General features: G+C 30.8%; 1 protein-coding gene across 2 annotated transcripts in view; it reads right to left on the bottom strand.

Moving 5' to 3' along the window:
- BRINP3 (BMP/retinoic acid inducible neural specific 3) overlaps positions 1–22,381 on the bottom strand; it is a 399,388-nt gene that overhangs the window by 118,390 nt on the left and 258,617 nt on the right. For both annotated transcript variants that reach the window (XM_069459484.1, XM_069459485.1), the window contains 2 exons: positions 12,709–12,814; positions 6,948–7,184 (listed from right to left, as the gene is read on the bottom strand). In XM_069459484.1, coding sequence (XP_069315585.1) covers positions 6,948–7,184; positions 12,709–12,814 — 343 coding nt within the window. The remainder of the gene's footprint in view (positions 1–6,947; positions 7,185–12,708; positions 12,815–22,381) is intronic.

Here is a 22,381-nt window from a genome sequence, read left to right as displayed (position 1 = left end):
CTGATTGATTTTACACGTGATGAAAATAGGAAATACATATAATTGAAAAGCATTTACAAACAAGTTGTCTTGACCTAATAAAATATGCAACTTACTTTCTTCCTTTTTTGTGTGGTGACAGTTCTAGACAGCATTCTATATTGTTGTGGTATGCACTCTGACATACTTCATGTTGCTATTATTTCTAAGGAAGAATTTCCTAATTTCAGATGAATATTCTCTTTTAATAAAATAAACATAAACTGATTTTTCTCTGTTTTAATAAAAATACCTTTTACATATGTCAATTATTTGCATTTATTTAATTTTTAAAAATTAAGTTGAATTAAGCATTTGAAAGTAACCTAAAACTTGATCTCGATTTGTATTATCTCTAGAGTATCAAGAGGATTTGAATTTCAGGCATATAGGTAAGTATACACAAATTACTATCTCTTGCACCTAAATTCAAGAATCCCCAGCAGAAACGTTTGAAGAATGCCCTTGTACATAGTATCCTTGCATTCCCAACCATCAGGGAAATGAAATAAGTTGGTGCATTTTCTTACCATGGTACTTAGAAAAAAGGTTATCAACTCATATGAGGAGCTTGTGGATGGTGAGAACATTTAAGAAATATTTTCCCAAAGCAATATCTGCCTCATTACTTCTTATATTTTGTTTATCTCTCTGAGACAAAAAAGAATGTTTTTTTCCCTCAAAAAAGAGCTTTTCTCAAAACTATCAAATATGCCTGTTCATATATTTCACTAGTTTTGAAAGGAGTTCAATAAAAATAGAATATTTTACCTACTGTTTAGATCCAAGTACACATAAATGAATATGATTTTACTGAAGGTATAACATACTAACAAAATGTTTGGGTTCATTATTTAACTATTTGTACACTGAATTTATTTTTAAACTACATGTTTTCTAAGATGGATCATAAAATTACCAGCAAAGTAGGGTAATTCTTCAAATTAAATCTGAATCAGGTAAATATGTCAAGCCAATGGTTAGAACAAAAAATTAAATATTGTAATTTTCAATATTGAAAATAGTTTCAGAGAAATTTCACCGGAAAATGAATTTATCCTGCTAATCATTGTTTTCCCAACATTAGCATAACTGAATCCAGTAAGATAAAGCCTTTGGTTCTAAAACCTTAGATGGACAGCCCAAATGTGGGATAAGATTAAAAAGTCTGACTTTTATTAGGACTGGCTTCTACCTAGTACTTCCAAATCTCTGGCTATAGAATATCCCAGATTAATTTTTTTGACCAATTCACTACAAATTTAAATATATTAACATGTAGTGAGCTTTATAAATTGTTAATTCATTTAATTATTCTAATATTATGTCCTGCAGATTATGTAGTTGCCAAAATGCTTATTTTTTCATTTTTATTACATTTTTATATAAATAAAGAAAAATGCCCTTATCATAAGTGCACAACTCAGAAAATTTTCAGAAACCAAACACACCCACAGAGCCAGCCTCTGGATAATAATAATAATAATAAGATCTTAGCACCAAAAAAGCCTCCCAGATCCTTATCCATCACATCAGCCCTTGCCTCAGAAAGGGTATCATTGCCCAGGTTTGTATTAAATAATAGCACAGATGACCTTTGCTTATTTTAGTACTTAATGTAAATGGAATCATATAATATATATTTTGGGGGGCCTGGCTTCTTTTGTTCAACATGGTATTTGAGAGATTTATTCATATTCTGCGTAGATTATTAATTCCCTTAGCTTTATAGACTTCCACCATGTAAATATACCGCAATTTTAAATCTTTTTTTATAGGCATTTTGGTAGTATCCACTTTCAGAGTGTGAAGTATAATGCTACTCTCAATATCTTGTACATTTTTGTATATTTGTGCTGTTGCAAATTTGTGCACATTCTTCTTAGGTGTCTACCTAGGAATGAAATTGCTTGGTCCTAGGAAATGAGATATTCACCTTTGGTAGATATTGCAAAATAATTTTTCCAAAATCAATTTCAATTACATACTCCTCATTATGATGTGAGAGCTTCAATTGTTCCAAATTCTACTTCACTTGTTGTTCCTTCCCTCAATATTTCCCTTTTTTTTTTTTTCTTGTTTCATTTTAGTCATTTTGGTAGATGTATACTGATATCGTGTTTATTTGCCTTTTTCTTTTCTTTTTTCCTTTATTTTCTTATCTAGGAAAATACATGCTTTGTTCTAAAGCTTTTATTTTTGTTATCTTTTCATATTTAGGTCAGCAATCAATCTGGGACTGATTTTTGGTGTGGTTTGAAGCAAGAAAGTTTTTTTTGTGTTTTTTACACATAGATACACAGAGACAAAATAATTATTTATTGGCTTGCTTGCTTGTTTCTTTATACTGCTCTATTGCTTTTCACTACAGTGTCACCTTAGACATAAATCAGGAGATCATATATATGTAGATCTTTTTCTGGACACTTTTTCTCTTCTATTAGTCATATGTTTATTCATAATTTCTCAAAATTTTTAAGAGTTTTAAATATGTAATATTCTTCCAGCTTTTTCTTGGGTATACTAGATAAACTGTGTTCCTATTTAAATTCTAGAATTAGCTTGACAATTTCTGATGGAACATAAGCTACAGGATTTATTTTATTGGAATTAAGCTTAATAGATTTTAGGGGAAGATTTGCTGTTGTTACATATCAAGTATTTTAATCCATGAACATGATAAAGTCCTTTATTTAGGACTTTCGTATTGTTTTTCAATTATTGTTCATGCTTTGCAGTATAAAGATATCTCAATAAAGTACAGTTTTTCATTAGATTCACTTAAAGATATTTGATATTTATGTGTTGCTCTCACAAATAAAATCTTTAAAATTTTGTTTTCCTTTGTTTCTAGTACACAGCTATGGCCATACAGATTATTTTGTATATTGACCTTTTATACTGCAAACGTGTTATAGTGACATTATTCTAAGTAGTTTATCTTTTGAATATTCCATGTATACAATTACATTATCTCTGAATATGATCATTTTTTATTTTGTTTCCAATAATTATGCTTTGTATTTCTTTTTTTTCTTTACCTAATTGCACTGACTAAGACCTTGAGTACATGAAGTACATTAGTACATTTCCCATAGAAGTAGTAAGAATGGACATCATTGTCTGATTTCAGTGAGAAAGTCAAATTTTCACCATTATATTTGAGATTTTTGTAGTAAATCTTTATTAATATATGGAAGGCTCCATGTATTCCTAGTTTCCTCAAAGACTTTAAGTGTATTAGTTAGGTTTTCTGAATTTGTTGAGATCTTTACATGATTGTATTCTATTTCTCATTAACGTGATTAATTAATCTGGTAAATATATTTAAATAAATTAATCTTAGAATAAATTCTGTATGTTCTCTATATTGTCATTTTTATACATTATTATATATTACTATAAATATTTGTGGCTTATATATTATAAATATATGAATATGCTAATATATTATATATAAAATTATGTTATATATTATATACATTAATTATTAAACAAAAAATAGTCCATTGTTAGTATTATTATTATTTTAGCCAGTCCTATAGTTTTAATATTTTACTTAGAATATTTAATTTAAGGAAAGTAGAATATTTAATGTAATAATTTTATTGTGAAATTATGTCTGATCCAAGGCAATTTATTTAAAAGACAACCCAATCTTTTCCCTTTACACTACATTTATGTATTGACCCAGATGATTTTTCCCATTTTATTCTTTATGGTTTTACTTTTGAGCCATCAAATTATTTTTATTTGATTTTCTTCTTTCTGATTTTAATTAAATATTTTTCTATAACTGGTGGTTATTCCAAAGATTATAATATAATTCTTAATTTATTTCAATCTAAAATAAATTTTATCTTTTAATATATTCTCAACAATGCCAGTATCTTAGAACATTTAGAATTCACTGCCCATTATTGAATTATTGTCACATATTAAAATCTTTTATGTATAATATATATTTCCATATTACATTATAATTATTGTTTTATGCAGTTGATATTCACTTATATTTATTTACATATTTGCTATGTCTAGTGTTCATCTTCCCCTTCACATTGCCATGTTTTCATCTAGTTATTCCTTGTCTGAACACATCTTTATCTCACCTTCACTTTTGAAAATATTGTAGAGCTGTATATAATTCTAGATTAATTATTATGTACTTTTAACACTTTAATGATATCAAGATCTATTGTTTTTTTGACAAGTCACAATTAAACTTATTGTTACTCCATTGAAGTAAATTTTTTTTCACTAGTTATATTGAAGAATTTTTTCCTCTGTGCCTATCTGTTGTTTCCTTTTTAACTATCTTGCTTTGTATTTGCTAAACATTTTGAATCTATAGGTTAAATCTGTGTGTTTTCAGTTAAAAAATGTTGTATCCAGTCCTTTCATACTGTTTGTGCCATTTTTCCTTCCGTTACTACTGTGCTTCAAATGAAATATATGTTAGAATTTTTATGTATACCGCACATGCCTGTTATACTTCTACTCATTATTTCGTCATCGCTTTCTTCATTGCTTCCATTTCTGTACATTTTAACCCATCTTCATCTTCACAAATACTGTTATGCCTTGTGCTGTACTGAAACAGATCTTTGAGTTATCGGCTTAAGATATTGTATTTTTCTGCTTTAGAATCACTAATACAATTTTATGGATGTCAAATCTCTGGCGAAATTTTCAATACCTTTATCTACTTTATCCTTCTTTCCTTCATTTTTGAACATGTTAATGATATTTATCTGAAAATCTTTCCTGATCATTTCAATATCTAGATCATATTGCTTCCATTGTCTGGCTGCTTTTCCCTGATACTGTCCATAAGGTCCTGTCTGCTCACATATGTTATAAATTAGGGTTTTATGTCCAGGATATATAAAAATAACTGCCGTGGTTTTAAAGAATGCTTTCATCCTCAAGAGGTCACGTCTCAGTTATGTAATAAACATGATTAAATTATTTAATAAACAATTATTTAATAAGAACTAAAGGTTGACTGCTTAGGGACAGGCTTTAAGTTATACCAGTGCTGGGTTTTAGTAGGACTCTCTCTCCGATTCCTCCCTGTTCTTAGGGTGTGGTCCTTCAGCACTTTTAATTAAGGATCTGATGAGTATTTGCTAAGGGAGGCCTGTAACATCACAGAATATTCAATTCTACCAGTCCATGTTTTTATTAGTTTAACTATTTAACCACCTGCTACATGTTCATTTACTAAAAGTAAGGCAAATGTTTCAAAGTAGAGACTGGCCATACATATAAGACTGCTTAAGTCCTCAATTATATTAATTTAATCTTATTTGACTATAGAATTTTCTTATGTTTTCTCCGTCCTGAAGTAGCAGCATTTTCCAGGGGATAATTATCTATTCCCAGCCTTGAAATCTGCCCTACATTGGTAAGTATGACCCAAAGAAAAGCAACTGTAGAACTTCAGTGTCAATTCATTATTCCCTGTAGGATCTTCCATCCTTGCCTGTTTCGTTGTTAAGCTCTTCCTTCTAGGAGATCTTTCCTTATTGTCTTTTTTTTTTATTATTACAAATTGAAAAATTATAACTGTACATATTAATGAGGTGCAATTTGATTTCATTATATATGTATATAATGTTGAATTACTAAATTAAGCTAATTAACATATCCATCATCTCAAATACTTATTTTTTATGGTAAGAATATTTGAAGTTTATGCTTTTAGCAATTTTTAAATATATAGTACATATTTATTGCCTATAGTCGACATGCTGCACAATAGATTTCAAAAACTCATTCCTTCTGTCTAACTGAAACTTTGTAACATCTGACCATCATCTCCCCGATCCCCCTAGCTCCCATCCTCCGGTAACCACCATCCTGCACTCTGCATCTTTGAGTTTAATAGTTTTTACACACTATTTTGCTCAAAATATATCTTAAGAAAAACCAACATCGACTAACTTTTTCTAAATCTATTTACCTAACTTTTCACTCTATAATTTGGTGGTTCTTCTAAATAAAATGCTAGTATTTTGTTGAAACCATCAATTTTGTTTTTTTCTTCTCTGAAAAACATTTTTGTTACTTTTTAAGTATGTTTGGTTAAATCAATCACCAGAAGGATTATAACACTGAAGCATAAAAATCTCTCTTCTTAGCAGTTAAACCTCTTCGCCTATGTGAAAATTAGTCATGCCCAACACTTTTAACTAAATTCTGCATAATTATACTCACTACACTGTTGGAATTTTAATTATTTTTTATCATGAATTATTTTATAGGCTCCTATTCATATTTGTATTTTTATGTTGAGGCATCCTTTAAACTTTTATTTTTTAAGTTTTAATGCTTTATAAAATGTAGACAATTACAGGTTATGCAGCCAATAAGCATATATTTGAAAACACATATATGCACTTACAAATTGAAGAAGTAACAAAACAAAACTCACAAAACACTACTAAATAAAAATTGATCTAAGTTGAATTATAAAATAAGTAGTTAAGTGAAGATAAGCACTCATGAGAATTTTGTTAAGGTAAAGAAGGTATATAACAAATGCTATCTACATTTTGCTTCAGAGGGGAAATATCGGGGCCACTAGAAAAGTAGAAGAGGCATCAGAGTATCAGATTATAAATTATAAATTCTTGTAATGAGAAAAGCAAGAACTTTCTTTATTAAATGCCTAATACATTGACTCAAGAGCAGGCTATACTGTAGTGCCAGTAGCATATAACAATACACACAGCACCATTTATTCTTTTAGCAAAATACTGAGCAACCAGTAATAAAAGCAATATAAATGTCCACTTGAAAGAAGAATAAAAAATAATAACCTTTCCAACCATGTAATAGTAGTTTCCAAAAGAGGAATATGGGCTATTCAACATTCTTTTTTTGGCCAAAGCTTAAAAGCGTTGTATTAAAATATGTCTTACCTGATTCCTCAAAGTCACTGTTGTAGGCTTTCCAGGTCTCAGTTATTCGAAGAAGATTCTCTTCCATGGCTTGAATGTCCATGGAGGGGCAGTTGCATTCTGGATATTTGGGACCACACTGACACCAGCAGTCATTGTCCTTGCAGATAAACTCTCCCTCTGAATTGCAAGCAATGTAGCTCAAAGCAGCTTGTACAAAACGTTCCTGAAGGTAGTCTGGAAGGAGTACTTGAAGCCCTTGAAGAACAAACCAATCAATCAAACAAGTTTCCTTCATTAAAGAAAAAAGTAAAATACATATTTATAATACTCAATGAAAAGAAAAATTTTATGATATTAAATTAGGAACGTATGCATATTTAAAACTAGCATTAGAAATGTATCTAAGTTTATAATATTGCAAATATTATGAATATGGAATCTCAGAAAGAGAGCTGATTAATCATGAAGAAAACTAAAACCTCAGACTATCAGATTTTGTTTGTTAAATTTATTTGACTGTCTCTGATGGAATGATAAGAATGTTTTGTTATTTTTTACATAATATAGATAGAGCCTATCTTTCTGTATCTTTGAAAATACACACACAAATTTATTTTCCACCAATTGATTTCACATGGTTTTCAATATTTTCATTTTCCTTCAGCCTACATCACCATAGATATAATACAATGGGCTGTTACTTATTGAAGGTTGCTGATAAGGTTTCTCTCATGCCATTAACAGCACATAATTTATATAATTCTGTTATTCAGGAGAGAACACTAAGACTGACTACAGGGGAGCAGATGGACTGATTTAGTTATTTCACAGTTCATTTCCTTGCCATGTACAAAGACAGCCCTAGTGATATAGCTCGTTATATTCTACATGCAAGTTTGGTAAAGTTGCTATCTCTTAAGAAAAATATCAAAAAAAAGCTATAAAATTAATATTTGTGGTTCTCAAAGGGGTATACGTTTATGATTATATTTCAAGAAGAAATATAGTTATAATTTTAGCATTTCTTGCTACATTAGAAAACTTATCCAAAAGGTTGAAGATTCAAACTAATTATTTTAGGTAAAAATAAACACAAAACAAGGGAAATTTTGGCAATACCAAATTGCTATTTACCACAAAATATAATCTAATTTTTGCATGTTTTATTTCAAACAAAAAAATCAATTTTTGACCCTTGATTATTATCTGTGAGATTGATTTAATAAAAATCATGAATAAACATTTAGAGAAAAATTCACTTTGCAAATATCTTGACAATTACACCTATATCATTCTTCCAGATTAACTCTCCCTTATATTGGTCAGGAAAAGTACTCTTAGCACTTATATATTCACTTTTTAATTGCTTTTTATTTCATCTGTAATAAAAAATATTTATTGAAGATGATAGTGCTTTTGAAAACATACAGAAGGCTTGGAGGAATAATTTGGGGAGGAATGATTGGTGGTAAGAGAGGATGAGTTCAGTTTTAGGCATACAAGCATTTTTGCTACAGTGAGATATACACACATTGCTCAAAGGAGGACACAGGCATTCTGTAAAACTGAACAAAAAAATTAAAGATTTTTCTGGAAAAGAGGTTTAAGTTTGAGTGGACAGACCACTCTAATGCTGTAATTTTATAACCAGCCCACCCATATACACAATAATTGATCCCTTAAAGAGATCAGACTGCTCTGGCAGGCGACTCAGAGTGGCTGGGGCTATCTATCCAAAGGTATTTCTTAAGAAATATACAGAAACGGGAGTAGAAACACATTACTATCATTAGATCAAGTCGACTTTGGTGCTGGGACTGTGCTGAAGGCAGCTGAGCTCTGAGCCTCGGAATCTACCGGCAAAGCCAGGATGTGGGTGCGGCACATGCTACAAGCTGAGCACCAAACAGAAAATATGGATGTTTCCAGTGTGAGAGGGCTAGTTTGTTTTGAACCAAACTTCTCCTTGGGAAAATTAGAAAAAAACTAGATGAAATATTTCAAATAATCCATCTGAAGTGATCAGAAGGCCAAAAAGGAAGTGAGAATGTCTGGGGCTTACACAGCAATAACAGAATCTCTAGGGAGTGAGCCCAGTCTTGGCCGTATTATTTCTCCTAGAATTCTGTCCAGTAACAAAGCGGACATAGATGCTAAAAGCAGCCAGGGCACATTCATCAGCATTTATAGATACTCAGATAGGCTACATGCTCATAGACTAAAGAAAACAAAACGAAACAAAACAAAACAACAAAATAAACACAAAAAACCCACTAGCTTTCACCAGATCTGAAGATCAGTTTCAAATGGCTCAATTAAAAATGAATTAAGACATTATTGAAACAAAAGTAAATATTGTCTGAAGGAAAATATATCATTAATAATCTAAAATTATTTTTACAATTTTTCATACACAACAGAATTCAATAAAAATATAATGAGCCTACAAAAGGACAAGGGACAATTCAGAGGATATCAAACATGAACTACAAATTATTTTCAATGACATGATCAAAAATCAAATGATAAAAAGAAAATTTTGGAAAAGAGCTAGAAATCAAAAATAATCAAATGGACATTTTGCAAATAAAAATGCATAAATTGGAGTTAAGTAAATGATGAATTTAACAAGATAGACATTGAAGAGATCATGAATGAACTGAAATATGTCAGAAGAATATATTGAAAGAGAGTAATAAAGAGCCAAAAGGATATAAAATACAGAAAATAGCATAAAAGATATATATATATGTACATAATGATGGAAAGGCCTAAAACAGCGTTCCCCAATCTTTTTGGCACCAGGGACTGGTTTCCTGGAAGACAATTTTTCCTTGAATGTGGAGGGTGGAGAGGGTATCATGGCCCAGGGGAGGAGGGGGTTGGCGGCAGAGGTTGGGGACTGCAGGTCTAAAATACATTTTGTTGTAACCCAAAGTGAGAGGAGAGAAAGGAAAGAAGCAATATTTGGTGAATAAATATAAAATAATTTTAGAAAATTTATGAAGGACATCAAGAAAATTATAAAATAATTTGCATCACATAAACATATGTTATGGCAAGACAAACAGCTAAATTAAAGAACCAGTGAATCAGTGTTCTTCAATGTTCTCCAATGTTTTGCTCATATATTAATACTATCCAAAATAGTTTTGAAAAACTACTTACTTAGACATGATTAAGTTGCCATTTAAAATTTTCATCACACATTAAATGGCCCAAAGTAGGTAAATTCTGTTGCGTTATAAATATGCATATTTTAAAATAAAAATATTACATCATATTCATATATGTACCAATGAAATCTAATCCTGGTGATTTGGCAATTCATACATCTTTTAAAAGTAATATTTGAATGAAATATATAGATATGTAAATAAGTTATAGATATTTATGTATGCAAATACACACATATATATATTCTCTCCTGAAGTCATAATTTCATTCCAATATCCCTCAATATTTTTGTTCAAATATATTAATAATATATTTTATTCATAAGCATCTTTCCTTAATCACAGCCATATTTCTCTTCTACAGAAAATAAATAACTTGAAAGGTATATATGTGCATATATATGTATTTCCTGAAAATATAAATAATTTAAAATATAGCACAAAGTATACTATATATGATTTTCTGATAATGAACATTTATTAATAAATATTTCTGGCATAAATTATCATAACAATTTGTCATGTGTATTGAGAAAAAAATTTTAAAAACAAATTTAATCAGCTTAATGAAAACACATGGCTTTAATGAATGGATAGGTCTTTTGGTGTTAATTAGTTTTTTTTTCTTGACTAGAATGACAGTTTGGCATAAATTATTTTTCTACTTTTTATCTTATATGTCTAGGCACTGAGAAAATATGTTACAATAAATCAATAAAAGGGAACAGGAGTCTATATTATGCATATCTATATCCAGCCATAGAACCAAATATCTAACTAGCTACCTAAGTAATTATGAAATACAAGAGGATATACTGCGGTACCTTAATAAAAAATTCTTTAGTGACACCAGTTTTTGCAATTGCCACATACAGTGACCCTAAATTTTTTATACCCTTCAAAGGAATGTACCAGGTTACATTGATCCAGAATTGGTGAGTTGTTTGCATTATTTTGTCAAGTGGAGAAGGGCTACTATGAAGGTGAAGTTGAAAAGGTGAATCAACATGATATTGGATTCCAGGCACAGATCAAATATAAGAAAGAGTACATGGGATGTTGAGAGTCTTGCAATCGATTCCCTAGATTTTTTTTTTTTTGAAAGATCTTTATACTCATAGGTGCATAAAATAAAGTTGCAATAGCAATTAAATATACTAGCCTGGTAAGTACAAAAAACGAAAGGTAGAGATGCAGTTTTCTGAGTTATTCATATTAATTCAGAAGAGTAAAATAATTATACAAAAGGAAAGTGTTGCTTCATTTGTTCCTTGGGTTAATTTTTTTCAAGAGAGATAGCAGGCTGAGGGTGTTTTCATAATAAGATAATATTATTTTGAAAACTGAACACAGAAATACACAGACAATAAAATCAATATATCTTATAAACAAATCATTTTATAATAAACCAATTGAAATAAACAAGTAAATTGGTAGAAACATTTGTTATCCTTTTTGATCAAAGTTAATATTCTGATGGAAAGTTAATCCATACATTAAAAAGAAGTAGGCAATAGAGAATTACAAGTAAAATTGGTAGATAGCAATTGTATTTAAATTAGAGAAAATATTTAAATAAAACAAAATCTAAAGTTGATATTGATAAATTGGATAGCATTTAAAGCATTAAATATTGAAGTACTTTGTAATTTTTATATAATTCAAAATAAATGGCATTCATTTATTATTTAGTATAAATTTAAATGACTCAATTCTGTTACATTTTTCAAGACTGAAAAGTTGAGAAAAGATGTTGTGATTTCTGGAACTTTTAATTATTTTTCTGTAAAACTGTATAATGTCAATGTAGTTCTAACTTATGCAATTCAAAAAGGTACACTGGAGAATAACAAATTACCTCTTGGATCAGTCAACTTAATTTAGACAATAAGTATCACCACAATGCCTTTTCTGAACTTGTTCAACTAGTAATGTTTAAATATGTCTATTTATATCCTGTTCCTGACTGCATGAATAAGTATACATACCTATAACCATTTTGGGGATAGTGTGTTTTTGTTAAAAGTTATTATAAATAAGATACTCTCTACTGAATTATCTATAAAATATGATAATAGGAAAAATAGAAAAATATTATTACAAAATTTATCTTTAAAATGAAAATAAAATGAATGTAAGCATTTTGTTAATATATTCCTAAGTACATTTCTATTTATCAGAAGACAAATGTAGCCTTGACTGCTACATTAACTTAAATTTAAAATGTCAACACTTCATTTTACACTATGCATAAATGTGGTTACAACTTTTACAAGAATCTATAAGAAAAAAGTCAAAGCTCAGCTAAACGTATGAAGAAACTGTTACACATTGAAACAACATGATTACTAGATGTAAGAAAAATATTATCAGGATAAATTTTCAATTGCTATATATTACTTAATTTGAGAAGAAAAGTGAATTTTGATATCTGATCTAGAATGTTTGTATCAGTTAAAAATTGTGAAATTAGCCTTTTACAAGAGATTTTACAGGCCAGTGTTGTATATATAGCTTATTTAAAAAAAAAAATAGAAAAGAAATCACAACTGGACAATTGTCATCCAGGCTTATAGAGAATTAATGAAATTTTACCTACATACCTTGTAACTGAATCTTATTCTCAGGACTCTGAACCAGAACAGAACTGACAGAATCTAGGTTGTCATAGTTACTGCAGCCAAGAGGACCCGTCCTTGTTTCTGTTACCTGACGAACAAAACATCAACTTGATTATATAAATCAAACTTTACAATGTCCTTTTGGTTCAATGTAGTTGTCACACACTAACATTATACGTTTGACGGTAAATATCACTGAAAGGTCTAGGATCTGATACACACCAGCAATACACACACCTAAGCACAGAGGAGAACAATAACTCCCTTTGTCTTCCAATCCATTTTCTTTCCTTTGGTCAGGCATAAATCTCCTAGGAAAATAATAGAAACCCTCTTTGGTCAAAAGCATAACTCATATAAGGTCACTAATTTTACCCGAGATATAACAAGAGCACCATCCTTAAGTTGGGGAGCAATTGTTTGTGTTTGTTTTTCATCAATAAATCAGAGCCATCAGCCAGGCTACTGTCTAAAAATTGACTTTATTATTTTATCCTTCTACTTAAAAATCTACAAAGTTTCCCTTTTTTATATTGGTTTGAGAGTCTAAACTCTCTGTTTAGCTTCCATTTCTCCCATTTCTCCCCAACAGGGAGCCTCTCTCCATGCCCAGATAGACAGTCTTCATCTTATGCCTTTGCCTACACGACACCCTCCCCCGACAACACTTGGACTAGAAAGACCAGCTTTCTCAATTTTGACTAATTGATTTTATCAATCCTCAAGATTAAGCTCATATTCAAACAGCTACACAAAGTAGTCCTTGATCATTTCCACCTGTATTATTTTACCATTTCTATACAATGTTGCTCTGTGGTGCACAGGTTTAGTACTTAATTATGGAATCTCATATGTAGACTGATTTTTCTATGGCTGTCTTGGCATGGATAGTGTCAGGAGATGAGGGGAGTAGGTTTAATTGATTATATGAGACTGAAAATTTATCCTGAAGATAATTAAAAAAATAACATTTTAAAGCAGAGCAGTATTGTAGTGATCTTTAAATTTTTAACAAGATATTCTCTTCTCAATAACAAGAATGGTCTTTGCAAAGCACAATTCAGATCATTTTATTTCAATTTTACAACCTTGTAATGGCGTCCCATTTCACTCGGGGTGAAGGCTAGAACCTTATGTAGGGCTAGAAAGAAGCTGTATTTTCCAGCTCCGTGTTACCTCTCCAAACTCATCTGCTCTCTTCTTCTCCTTATTTACTCTGTCTCCACCCCACTGGCTTCTTTGCTGGATCTCGAGCACACTAGGCATCCTTCTACCTGAGGTCTTTGACTTGCTGTTCCAGTATCTGGGATGCTTTTCCTCAAAATATTTTCTAGCTTATTCCTTCACTTCCTTTAAGTCTTTGCTCAAATATCATCCCCTTAGGACTACTTGAAATAACCTAAAGTGAATACCTCTACCTCTTCCAACCATGTTTTTTTTCCTTCTAACCTTGTTCTTCTTTTTTTTTTACAGTAGTTGTCAGTTTCTAACATGGTTTTTAATTTATTCATTTATCCTGATTATTGTTGAAAGCTTCCAATAGAATGAATGAAGCTCCACAAGTGCAGGGAATGTTGCCTGTTTTGTTCATTCAAGTAGACATAGAGCATACCAGGTTCTTGTGTAGGCTCACGGGCATTGATTAAGAGAGAGGAGGCAGCATGAGAGAAAATTTCCCAGCATGAAGCACGAAGGACATTAAGGCCATGATTGATATGATAAAAGCATAAACTCAGTATTGACAATAAGATTTATCTGAAGGAGATAGATTATGAAAGACGATTGGACATAGCAAGACTGTGAAACACTGACAATGAACATTGATGGACGGAAGGAAAGGCCATTGAGGTTTCTAGCATGAGTGATAACATTAAGACAGGGAGTAACACAGCTCCACTGCCAAGTACATGTAAGGGAGCACAGTTTTGAACATGCTGACTTGTTTTGATGGAATCATTTAATATGAGGAGTAACAGTACAAGTCTATGTCCTGGAAGTATGTCAAAGGTAGGACTATTAATGTGGGAGTCATCAACTTACAGGCAATAATCAAACACAAGGAAATAGACACATCAGCTTAGAAGCAGTGAATGTGTGTTTAATTTGTATCATTCCAACTCTATCATATTTTCTAAATAATAAATCCTTTGTCATAACCCAGATTGACTGTGCGTGTGTAGCAGCAATGATGACGTTTTCACGGGCAAGGAGTTACTTTTTTCGTAACATCACATTAACCTTGAATTTTCCCAGCTACTGTCTCCCAATGATGATACTGACTACAACTTAATCAGTTCAGAGAATGATTTCTAGTGAAGATATGATATGTGTTTGTATATAATTATATGTAAGTATAAATGATTAACAGCATAATGGCAAAAGGAGGATTAAAGGCCTCATAGGAAATACTTATGATTTAAGGTAATTTAAATCTTCATTTCATCCTATCACGTAGCTTAACTATTGTCCCCCAACACACACAGACATATATCACAATAATCTAAACATCCATATGTGCCATTTGAAGGAAGATTTCTAAATAAAATTGGCATTAAGCACATGCTCATTGACATAAGAGAACTTGGAAACTGGAAGGTCATCTAACACTTCACCCTTAAAGGAGAATAGTGTTATTTTTTCTCATTGCAAAGAGTCTCTTGTATTCAGTTACTGTGTTCTTGAGAAGAAATGTAAGAAAATTTAATAACATAAATAAATTTCAAAACAAATTGAATACCTTTATATCTCTTTATTGCTTTACTCTCTCATCTTTCATTATACATAGTAATAAAGATTCAGCATATCATACCTATAATTTATTTTTTTCTCTATCCTTCACAACTGAAGTCATTGATCACTGTCAGATTTAATGTTAAAATGTACAAACTCTAGCATATTATATGAAACAAATCTATTTTTCAATTTTATTATATTTAAGGACTCTACATGTCTTACTAATGTTATCATTAGTAAATATGTCCACACTTGTTTTTCAAATGACAAAATTAATAAAATGAAAAGAAAAACCCCAAATTACTGTAGAGATGCTAACTCTGTCAAAATGAATTACGTAGATGCACCCCCAATAGCTTAACTTTTGATTATTAGCTAATATAGAAAAGTCTGATTCAGGGGTCTCCACGTATGAAAGTACAGGTTATTCAACAGCTACACATAAAAATGATAAAACTGACAATAATCCATTACTGATAGCAATCAGGGTTTTGAGAAATAATATGCATAATGAAAAAATATTTTAATTTAATTATTTCCTTTTGAAATAAGGAAACATAGCCTTAGAACACAAGAAGGATTTCTTCTACCAGGTGGTATCTTGTGTTGTGGTTGAATGTCAACACCGTTAAAAAAAAATTACGTGTGTTTCAGGGGTTGAGGAGCTCAAGGGGAGCTGGTGAGTGCATAGCAGGGAAGATACGGCTCAACCACCTTTTAAAAATTTATTTAGGGCAGGTTTGTCTTCTAAATATGTCAAATCTGTTCTTGATTCTATAACTGACGATTTACATGAATTGTGTTTTAAACGCATTGTTAAAAATCAGTGAGGATACAAAAGTATAGTAAATCAATTAAAAAAACCAATGCATGTATTTTTCAGTTTTTTCTTTCAACTTTTCTTATATTGTTTCATCAAATTATTTCCTATTATTTTCACAGAGAATTTTGGAGGGTAAAAGAAAAATAAATAATCTTCCTAATTCAAAGAGATGTTTTATAAGTAACTATACACACACACACACACACACACACATAAGTATAGATTCAAGTTTACTTAAAATAAAATGGATAAAGATAATTTACTTGGAAATAAACAATCTTTACTACTTTATATCAATTTCCCTATAGTCTCACACAACCTAAAGATGGTTTTTAGCTCAAGATTATCATGGCTCAGCAATGCATTGGAGTTATGCATTCAATAAGAAGTAGTTGAAGAAGAATAATCTGAAGAATTAAAAAAATGAAACAAGAATAAACAAACAGAAAGCATAGCACATGAAAACTAAAAACAAAAAAAGTTCATTGTCTTCAAATTAAGATATTATAAATGTAAATATTTTCAGTCAAAATTCTAATAAAGTTATATGTTTAAAAAAATAGAATGAAATAAACATGGCTGGGTCACCATCCTAGCTCCACCACTCACGAGAGAGGAACCTGTCTAAACTTTAAGTTTCTGTTGGATAAACTAGTTAAACTTTTCTTACATCATAGGATGGTTATAAAGATAAAATGAAATAAACCATGAAAGGTACTTAATATATGATCCTGACCACCACAGTAATTATTTGAAAATAACTGTAAAGTATCATTAAATATTTACTATTTAAAAGCAAAAGCACAATAACTTCAGTGGGAATGTACAGAGATTTTTCACACTTCACCCCCAATCAAGTTTGTGACATCATAATATTTTTTCTGATATCAGTGATGGATGTTACCATCCCTTGAACTAGAATATGCACAAATTTTATACAAGGTCACATCAATATGCAAGCAAAGCACGATATAGTTCCAATAATCCATAAGAAGAATAAATCAGAAATAATGGTATGGGAAAAAATAGGCAGTTCAATTACATAGAACACAAAAGAACAACAACAATGACATCAACAAAACCAGATAAAGTTTGATGACCTCCGGTATAGAACAAAACCAAGTAGTATAACCAAAAATGTATGATTAAATGAGAAAATCTTTATTCACTTTGAGTGAAAGAAGTAAGACAAAATGCATACATACTTTGTAAAAGTATACATACACATGCATTATACATAGATCTGCGAAACCGCCATTACTCTAGGTCATTTTCAAAATGAAACAAAATATTACTTCACCATTTTGACTGAACTGATTATTGTTTCTCATAATTCAATAAAATGCATCATCATATGAAACTATATTACTTATTACAAATCTATAAATGCACATATTTCAGAAGTTTGTAATGTTCCTAGAAACTTTATCTGATATTCAAGAGGAAATAATTTTTTATCTTTTAATTTGCAAAATAGACATGTATATCTAATCCCACTTACAAAGACTTGTCATCTATGAACTATTTATTGGTTATATGATAAAAAAAAAAAATACTATCCAGAATAGTAGTATACTGGTTTGTTCCAACCTGACATTTTTATTAACAAAAGTAATAAATGCTCATGTTGGAAATTTAAGTAATGAAATAAATTCCTAGCCCAGAGGAACAACTGGTATTTTTTTTTCCTATTTTTGCATGTTTGCCCTTGTCTTTTCACTGGACATGAATATGGCTGAGAATGGAAACAATTGCTGTTCAGGAACATTCTTTATTCAAAGCACCCAAATTTTATGGCTTTACCTTTTCACAGCCCTTTTCTCATTAAAACATTTATTTTACCTCATCTGTTTCAGAGTTACATTAGGTTATATCAAAATGGCTTTTGAGTAATTTTATAAGTCATTGATTATGCACATGAAATGCTGGAATATTGATAAGCACAATGTATCTCATTTACGAAACAGTGATGCCCAAAGAAGGAAGCTGTCCTTCTGAATTCAATTTTTTGCTCTAGAGACCCACATCATACTTGGATAACTAAAAAAGTAATGTTAATATTTTAGAGGAGATTTGCCTATTCCATATTGTAGCAAGAGAAATACCTCTAAAATACCAGGAGTTTGGGTGGAGGAATAGTGCAATTTGTCATCAGCACCTGCATCGAGACAAAGTATCATATCATTTCCTCATTTTGCCCATGTTTTTCTCAGATGTCCCTTCCATACCGTCCACTTCAATCATCTCTTCTTCCAGAAATAAAGTTTCTATTCTTTAATCAGCCAAAACACTTTGTTTGAAAAGACGAAGGCTTTACTAGAGGACATAATCCATATTTCGCCCATACTGAGTTTCTGATGTCTTAACATTTAATATTAATATAAGGACTAACACTTACTTTTCTTTTCTTTTTTTTCTTTTGAAACAGAGTCTCACTCTGTTTCCCGGGCTAGAGTGCTGTGGTGTCAGCCTAGCTCACAGCAACCTCAAACTTCTGGGCTCAAGCGATCCTCCTGCCTCAGCCTCCCCAGTAGCTGAGACTACAGGCATGCACCACCATGCCTGGCTAATTTTTTCTATATATATTTTTAGCTGTCCAGATAATTTCTTTCTATTTTTTTAGCAGAGATGGGGTCTCATTCCTGCTCAGGCTGATCTTGAACTCCTGAGCTGAAACAATCTGCCCACCTCGGCCTCCCAGAATGCTAGGAGTACAGGCGTGAGCCACCATGCCCGGCCTTATTTTTCAAATAGAAATAAAGATGTATTCTTATATAATTTTTTCTCAAAAAGATGTTCATTTTCTGATCTCTTTGTTTATAAAAATATTGGTTAACATAATTGCTGTCCATATAGTCAATGAATGGCTCATATTTAGAACATATAAAGAAATTCTACAAACCAATAATAAAATGGCAAGAGCAACACTGAAAAATACTTCACAAAATGGGATATCTAATCATCCTATAATCATAAAATAGTATTCAAATTTCTTATCAGGGAGCTGGAAATTAAAAGCATAACAAGATACTATGCCCTACTCACCGAACTGACTTATAGGAATATAAAGCCAGAAAATGCCAAGTTTTGACAAAACAATGGAGGAACTGGAATTCTCATACACTGCACCTGGGATTGTAAATTGTTATGATCACTTTAGAAATTATTTGAAAGTATCTACATAAGTAAACATAGAAACATCTTTCAGTTCAGGTATATAGCCAACAAAAATGTGAACATGTGTGTATCAAAAGACACCTGCAAAGAGGTTCATAACAGGACCCTTCGTAATACACTCAAACAGAAAAATATACAAATGGCAATCAATAATGCAATATATAAGTAAATTGAGCATTTTCATACTGTACCACAATAAGAATAAATTAAATACAACAGTACAGAATAATATGAACAAATCTCACAAAGAAAATGTTGAGTGAAATTTATTATGCTTCCATCAATTCAAAGTTCAAATTGGGCAAAAATAATTTACAGTGTTGGAAGCCAGGATGGTGGATACTCTTTGTATATATGAATGATGGTAAGGAACCATGAGGGGAACTTCTTGGGTTCTAGAAATGTTCTATTTTTTGATATAGGTGACAGTTGCTAAAATGTTTTCAAATCTAAACATTTTGTGTACTTCTCTATATAGATGTTACGTATTAATAACATTTACTAACAGAAGTCTGTTATTTATTTATTTATTATTTTTTATTTCAGGATATTATGGGGGTACAAACATTTTGGTTACATGTTATGACTTTGCCACATCCCAACCATGATTTGAGATGTTTCTTTCCCCCCTAGAATGCTCACTGTGTCCATTAGCTGTGAGTTTACCCATCCCTCACCCCCCTACTACCAAAGAATATTACTACTGTGTGAGCACCTTAGTGTTGATCCGTCAGTTGCCAGTTTGATGGCGAGTACATGTGGAGCCTATTCTTCCATTCTTTTGATACCTCACTTAGGAGGATGGGCTCAAGGTCTATCCAGAAAAATATAAGAGGTGCTAGATCACCGTTGTTTTTTTTTTTATAATTGAGTAGTATTACACTGTATGCATATACCATATTTTATTAATCCACTCATTTATTTTTCTTACAAATTATATCAGGAAAGGTCTCATGTCATCTATACCTATATCTACATATATATGGATATCTAGACATCTATCTATCTACTTATTTATGCTTCTATCTAGCAATCATCTATGTATACTATAATGCAAGCTTGGAGCATTGCACTTCTATTTTTTCAAATTGATCATTCTAATATAATTGGGCAAAGAGAAAACGCTAAAATCTGACACTGTGAAAGATTATGAAAAACAAATGACTTATTTTTAGATTACTAACGTATTAATTAGAGTTTATTTAAAAATCCAATCCAATCCATTTTTAATCATCTTAGAGCATGTCATATTTATTTTGTTCACTTTCAAGGTCACAATTATTACCGTTCTATAATTTCAGATATACAGATGGTAAATTTGTAAATTTGTAATACTCTGGTTTCTCTTCAGATTGTATAAATCTTTTGCTTTTTACTAAAGTATTTGCAAATAAATCATTATATTTAATATTTTAATATAATAAGACAAAATATTATTAAATTCAGATAGTTTATATTCAAAACTAAAAATTCTATCGATAACAAAAGTATCAGAAAGTGACCCCATAGGTCTACTTGGAAAATATTTTTAAAACAGTGTTTAAATAACATCAATTCATGTGTGGATCAACAAAATGTGGTATATGTACACCATGGAATGCTACTCAGTCATAAAAAAGAAGGGATCAATGCTTTCTGCAACAATTTGGATGGAACTGGAGACCATTTTCCTAAGTGAAGTATCTCAGGAATAGAAAAACAAATACCATATATACTTGCTATTAAATTAGAACTAACCTAGGAGCACAAATGTGCACAAAGTAAAGTAAAACTCAATGGAAATCAAGCAGGGGGAAGGAGGTGAGGAGGGCAGCGAAAACTTACCTTACAGGTACAATGAGCACTATTTGGGAGATGGGCACAGTTATAGCCACGACTCAAGCATTACAAAAGTGATCCATGTAACCAAAAACATTTGCACCCCCTCAATATTTTGAAATAAAAAAATAAAGTAAAAGCACTGTTTCCCCTAAGTAGAAAATTATTTGAGCAGTAAATATTCAAAGGATTAAGGGATTAAAACCCTCCAGATATTTTAATATCTTACTCCTTTATCTCACTTCAAAGTTAAACTAATGTATTATTATGGCAATTATAAAATTATACCACAATCATCTGTTTTCATTAACTTCTTCATTTATTTAACTATAAATTTCCTGTTCATAATTATGCACAGTACCTGCCACATGGTGAAAATTCAATAATTGTGGTTTAAATTCCTATGTAAATATTTTATTTTTAATTAGAAATATTTATTACAAAAGAACACTTTATTTTTTTAATTTATTAAACATTTTAAGAATCTCTTGAAGAAAATATAGCAGTGCCAGCTTATAGAAATTTTTAGAGCTCTCAAGAGTCTAACAAATCATGAAGTCTTACCATTTCATTATACAAATGAGGTAGCGTATTTGGAGCCAGGGACATTATTGAGTTACCTCAGTCTCATGTAAGTGAAATGAGAACTAGAACTGGTACTTAGATCTCCTGACTCATAAATCAAACACCCATTCCAAACTTCATGCTGGCTTTCCAGACACTGTAGTTAACAAGTTTTTGAAACTTTGCTTGGCTTGATCAATCTAATTCATTCCCTTTCTCTCTCTCTCTCTCAATAAAGTTACAATAAAACAATGTAATTGGTCTAGATTGATGTAGAAGTCAATTGGAATGGTGTAGTATCATGGTTCCTTCTCATGAACAATAAATATTGCTCTGAATGTGCTGGTTAATATACTTTTGATTGAAGGCCAAATGAATTAGCTTCCATTCTAAGTATTAATTTATTAACACTTGTAAATATAACTTCCTCATATTCTTATATCATTTCACACTAGACATTTGAAAAGTAAAATGTAAATGTTGAATACTTTCTGTTATGTTCAAAGACAGTGTGCGCTTTTATGTTACCACACATACGAA

The sequence above is a fragment of the Eulemur rufifrons genome, chromosome 27 (assembly GCF_041146395.1).
Source record: "Eulemur rufifrons isolate Redbay chromosome 27, OSU_ERuf_1, whole genome shotgun sequence".
Lineage (NCBI taxonomy): Eukaryota > Metazoa > Chordata > Mammalia > Primates > Lemuridae > Eulemur > Eulemur rufifrons.
Note: the sequence above shows the minus strand (reverse complement) of the source record. Positions and strands in the feature narration are given on the sequence as shown.